The sequence below is a fragment of the Diadema setosum genome, chromosome 8 (genome assembly GCF_964275005.1).
Source record: "Diadema setosum chromosome 8, eeDiaSeto1, whole genome shotgun sequence".
Classification (NCBI taxonomy): domain Eukaryota; kingdom Metazoa; phylum Echinodermata; class Echinoidea; order Diadematoida; family Diadematidae; genus Diadema; species Diadema setosum.
The window spans coordinates 25457608-25463607 of record NC_092692.1 but is presented as its reverse complement, the minus strand read 5'-3'; the positions used below and the strand labels follow the sequence as shown (position 1 = coordinate 25463607).

The window sequence follows — 6000 nt, the reverse complement described above, 5'->3', positions numbered from 1 at the left end:
CTAGTCAGTGAAGAGGCAAATGATGTGGGATTTAGCCTCGGTGACTGCCCTGGTCGTGTCAGGTAAACTGGAATAAAGATAGGCACAACCTCCGCTTCACATACACTGTTTCACCAACCTCCGATCAGCCCGCTCGTGTAGCCTCCCGTCTTGGATTGATACTTGTCTACGTAGCTCGCTGTCACTGACTCGAACGCTCTTTTATCTTATTTTTATAAACTCTAGTCTTTCTTAGTTAATTTTACCATCATCCATTTGTTTCAAGTTTAGCACCATGAGCAGTCCAGAGAGTTTGGAGTTGCAGCATTCCCTTTCAGCGGGAAGCAGCCCTCGGACACCGGGCAGTGAATCCGATTCCAGTGAATGTAGCCGGGAAGACTTGCAGCTTTCAGGGTCGGAGTCTGGAGTCGTTGTCGCCGGCAGCGCTGCTCAGTTCTCCCCGTCGATCAGGGATGCGGTATCGAGGGTGCTCAATGGCTACGACTGGTCTGTGGTGGCGATCCCGACTCGGACGGCGACAAACGGAAAGAGGAAACCACACATCAAACGGCCGATGAATGCTTTCATGGTATGGGCTCAAGCAGCCAGGAAGAAGCTGGGAAACCAGTACCCACAGCTTCATAACGCAGAGCTCAGCAAGACTCTGGGAAAACTTTGGAGGTGAGTCTCTTCAATTATTTTGTATCTAACATGAAAATAGAAACTTACACTGGTGGAAGATTGTACACTGATGTATGTGCAGAGATTTGTTTGTTTGCTTTTTTTCAGCTATCGTGGATGAGTTGTAACTATGTAGAACGCAATAAATGATGTCGTGACATATCGTGACATAATGTCACGCAAAGGTGCAGTGTATGATGAAGGTTTGTGTGATGACCCGGGCAGCTCCTCACTTGGACGGCTTGTAGGTGTATTTATGCCTCAGTTTCCTTCATACTGTTGCTCATGAGTTTTCATCGTTCGGAGTTTTGCATCAGAATAATTGTGCATTCATGTATTGGGATTTTCACAAATGCTCCCTTTCAAACAGAGACTGAGATGTTCTTTTTTTTTCATTGATCCAAGAAAGTAGGGAGACCTAACGTTTCATCATGGCATGTGTTTGGGATGCAGAATTTGATCAGTCAATGAGAAGCCGATAATGTGGTACATGTATTGACATGTTGGTTTACATCGAGAGTCTAGAGAGATGTGTCTTGTTTCGTGGCGGGAAATGACTGAATTATGTATACTATATTTTCTTGGAATAGGCCTAGTTTCTACATGGACAAGCTCTGAATCATCTACTAGAAATACTACTCTGAATTGGAATATAATTGGTTCAGGAATGTGTACAGTTCTTTTTTTATATACTGTCTTAATTGTTAAATCATCAGCGATAAATATATTTGTTGTATCGACAAGGGCGTTTCATCATTTTTAAATCCCCCCCCCCCCGCCTATAGCCATTTCCACTTAGTTTCTTGGAAAATACAAACTTGTAGGCCTTTGGGTAGAGAGAGGGCCGCCCACATAAAATCTCCACCCTTGAGTGTGGCCACGCATAATGACCATCTTATGGTAGGCATGGATATTTGTAAAGGACATTTTGTCTTCTCTGCATCGTTTTCGTCTTACTGCGATGACATGAGGCCAGAGGCCAGAGGTGTGTGACGGTAAATGATTCTGAGGTGCAGAGCTGCGCCCCAGCCGTGATGTCAGCTTGACTCTTTTTTCCTCTCATGCGGCCCACACACCCCCTGCCAAAGCGAGTGTTTCGTTTTTGTTTTTGCCATGATAGATGCGACAGGGACGTGATAATAAACGATATTTCATATTTGTGATATTGCTGTACCAGACCAGTGCAGACTATATACGTACATTATCATCGGCATGAGCACAATGATAGGATTACGAATCTTTCCGAGGAAGCAATGGGGTGAATGAATCACCAATGGGTCCTGTCTATTCACAAACTGCATTTCACATTAAAAATATCTCGCCGGTCTTTGAGAGTTGCGCTCGAGTCAGCTGGGAGTTGGTGATGAGTGAATGGACGACCTCCATGACCCATGGAATTCCGGGTTATCTTTTTGCCATATTAATCTCTAGCATTTATTGCATGACATTGCAGTGCGGCTGTCGCCGATCTGGTGTCTTGCAGATGAGGAAAGTTTTGAGTTGTGTTTCCTCGATTTTTGCGGCGGTTAGGCGAAGCTTGTGTCCTCACAAGTTTGATATCCCTTCCTTGCAATGCGTGGTGCTGTATAATCTCAGATACATTGTATCAGATTTATCCTCCGAAATATCAAGCGTGAGCAAGATTTTCAGCAAGCTCTCGAGATACGAAATTGTATATATTATCGCCCATATGACAATGTTTATATCATTCATCAGAGTGATGGTGTAAAGAGTGAGCCTCGTCTGAAGTTTTATTTTTGAAAAGTGTTCAAGTTGTGACGAACACTTCTAAGCTCTGTATTCAGTAACACGTCAGAAAGTAGTTGAAAAGTCGGAAATTGGTGTCATGTGGCGTTCCAAATACCCATGCCTAGTATTTTGGGTTACATTGGATTTTGCATTTAGAGTACACTCTCTTGTTAGGAAGTTTGAAGTACCCAGTACAGTGAAGTGTCGTCTGGCTACAATTGCGAAATGTTTGCGAGGCGAAGGGGGCAACTGCAGAGACATCACCAAAGTGTCGGTGATTTACATTTATACATGTACTGTAAGTCTTCTCGGAGGTCAAAAAGCCATTAAATCCCTACAGTCACTCCTCTATTGTCATCCGTTGTTCTCTTGACCCGTCTGCGGTATTTTTTTTTTAACAATGCATTTTCACCTTCGGGACTGCAACCTGCCGCCCCCTCACGTTACACACTGCAACGATAAGCTGCAGGCAAATTTCTAGCATTGTTCCTTTCTTTGCGCCCCCCGCCATGATCCTCTCAATCATGTAGATGTTATTTTTGGTCTCTTGTATGTGAAATTGCCTTTTTATTACCCGTAAGAGTAACAAATTGAAATGGAATGGACAATGCACTAGATGGTGATGCGATATTTGTCTTTCGTTTGTAAAATTCACTGGTGATCTAGATGTATGTAATTTCTGCTTTGTAAGATTCAATACTACAATGTACCTCTGTTTGTCCTTGTTCATTGTCCCTTTTCTCTGAAATGAGTTTTTGCATACTTTTTATGAATAAATTTTCAGTTTGCTCATTCAATTTATTTTCCGTCATCCCCTTGATGATACATGTACATTATGCAATGACTGAAGCCCTCATTGTGAATTGGTTTGAGTGAAGAGTGGTACATCTCATGGGCATTTTGAATCTCCTGACTCATGTGAATATAGGGAAGAATGCATTCAAACCCTGGTTTCTCTGCCCTACAGATTACCCCCCCCCCCCCCCCCCAAAAAAAAAAAAAAAAAAAAAAAACCCAAAACAACAACAAACAAACAAACAAACAAAACAAAACCAAACCCCCCCAAAAAAAAACAACAACAAAACAAAACAAAACAAAACATAAAATGAGAAGCTGACAAATTTTGGTGTTGTTTAGGGGACAATTTATGCATAATATATAGGCATTAATCTCTCTCTTCTCTTCTTCCTGTTTTGTTTTCGCCTGCAGGCTGTTGTCCGACAAAGAGAAACAACCATTCATTGAAGAGGCAGAGCGTCTCAGGCAGCAGCACAAGAAAGACTACCCAGACTACAAGTACCAGCCGCGTCGCCGCAACAAGAATGACAACAACAAGAAGGCCCCACCCAACCGCCCAGTCCCCTCGCCTGACCCCTCCCACCAGGTATCGACCAAGGCCTTGCTCAGCACCATGGTTGGGGAGGAGATCACGGACGCCAATCTGAAGGAGAGAACCGACAAGCTGGGGATGATGATGGGAGGGGCAGTTGGACAGGGACCACCCACTCCACCAACCACACCCAAGAATGATGCTGATTGTACTCGTCCAACAAAGCGGCAGAAGTACTCCCTGAAGGTGAAGACCGAGATGCCCATGGACTTTGCTGGGGTGGATGTGCGTGACTTTGGCAGCGAGATGATGGGAATGGAGGAGATTTCTTCAGAAGAACTTGACCAGTACATTGTGCAAACGATTGCCAGCGTGACTGCCTCACACACCATGCCTTGTCAGCAGGGTATGATCAGACAGACCTGCCAAATGCCCCCCTTTACCACCAACAGTAGTTATGACATGGCCAACATCAATGTGAGTACACAGAGTGGTAATGCAAGGGGGCAGTGGCTTGGAAGGCCCCTGGCTACTGGTGGTAATACCAGCCCCTTGCAGGCAACCATTCTGGACAATGTGTCTGTGAATTCAAAGCTTGAGCAAGACATGATGTCCCCACCACCACAATATCCATCAACACAGCACCATCAGATGCAGGCATTCAACTTTGCTGCCATGCAACAAGTGCAGCAGCAACAACAGCAACAACAGCAGCAGCAGCAGCAACAACAACAATCGTATGACTTCAGACAAGCCTCCCAATGTGATTTCCCTCAGCAGCAACATTCTCCCAGGGCACAAATGGACTTCTACAATGCAAACCCTTCCACCCCTGCCAGTGGCATGCCCCCAGCCTACCAGTACCCCCACACTTCCCCCCAGCGGTCTCCAGCTTATGTAGATCTCAGTGAACCAACAATGCTCCAAGACTCCAGACCATGGGAGGCTTATGCAAGTGCAGTGCGGTCTTGAATGAACTAAACTCCACTGGACTATAAACACAAACACTTTAAAATACAGCCATGTTTTCAAGATCTAACAGCACTTGATGAGTGCAGGGCAAATACTCAAGTTTAGATAGTTCAGTTCTGAAGTGATGTGTGATTTATGTAACTCCTAAAGCTAGTGCCATCTGATCAACATGTCAGCAGGTAAATGGCTTAAACGTCAACAGAACTGTGGCTTGGCATTTCAGACATATACGCGTTTGATCTCGGTGTGAGCCATTAAAACCTCACAAATCAAAGTACTGTAGTATTCAATCTACATTACAAGTATAAACAAGCAATTAATCATGCTCTGAAAGGGAAACTTTGTAGCATTTTACTCATCCTAGTTTTAATCAAACATGTTTTCCAATATTTTTCACTCTAAAGTGTTTTGAAGTGTCCATAAAGACCACACGTAAGAAAAACAGCAATGCTGCCATTAAAGCTTGTGCCTGTAAACGTTTTGTACTGTCGTAAAATGCAAATACACTTGTTAATATCTTAAAGAAGTTATGTCAATGAATCATTCCAGAGACTACTTTGTGCCCCGTAGCATCTGTTCAAGAGGATGGAGTGGCTTTCTTTTTATAAACAGAAACTGGACCAAATTGTACAGTATTTGACTAATTTGAAATGTGACCAAATCCAAGCAGCTTAAAAACATAATTTCCACCACCCCCCCCCCCAAAAAAAAGAAGAAGTGAAAAGAACAAAAACAAAAGGCAATGGAAGCATTTGTCAGGATGCTCAGTAGACAGTAAGAGAGACATCCACACCCAGGGTTGGGCATTCTCCAGAATTCACAATTACCTCCAAAAATAGTGACGGAGCTTGATATTATTGCCTTTATTTTAAGTGCCTCTCTGTATATATCTACCATCCCAGTACTGCAGCTTTGTGGCTTTGAAAGTAAGTACTTTGCCTGTGTTTGTCACTTGAGTTGACAAAATACAGAGGTCTGGAGCAGAGTATTAATAATATTCAGTTTTTATATTTCTCACATGGGCAGCTGGGAAACATTAGCCTGGCTTCAAAGGGCAATAGGTCATCAAGGTTTTTAGTTCAGTGTGTTTCTCTCTGCTGTGTAATTTGTCGAAATTAGACCACACAGCGTTGATAGTCAACCCTCTCTCTCGCTATCTCTCTCTTTCTCATTCATGAGTGATGGTTGAAAAAGGGGTTAGCTGAGAGGAGAGACAGAGAGAAGGGGAGAGGAAGAAGTTGACTTCCTTGAGGAAGTTATTCTTTCTCTCTTCCCTCAATCGCCTTATA

General features: G+C 43.5%; 1 protein-coding gene across 1 annotated transcript; it reads left to right on the top strand.

Annotated features, from left to right (window-relative positions):
- Positions 1–274: 274 nt before the first annotated feature.
- On the top strand, positions 275–4711 carry LOC140231983 (uncharacterized). The gene is made up of 2 exons (XM_072312135.1): positions 275–660; positions 3619–4711. The coding sequence occupies exons 1-2, from the start codon at positions 275–277 to the stop codon at positions 4709–4711; spliced, it is 1479 nt and encodes a 492-aa protein (XP_072168236.1).
- Positions 4712–6000: the final 1289 nt, after the last annotated feature.

Coding starts and splice junctions, on each gene's coding strand:
- LOC140231983 (XM_072312135.1), top strand. CDS start 275: ATGAGCAGTCCAGAGAGTTTGGAGTTGCAGCATTCCCTTTCAGCGGGA. Junction 661..3,618: donor ACTCTGGGAAAACTTTGGAG/GTGAGTCTCTTC, acceptor TTTCGCCTGCAG/GCTGTTGTCCGACAAAGAGA.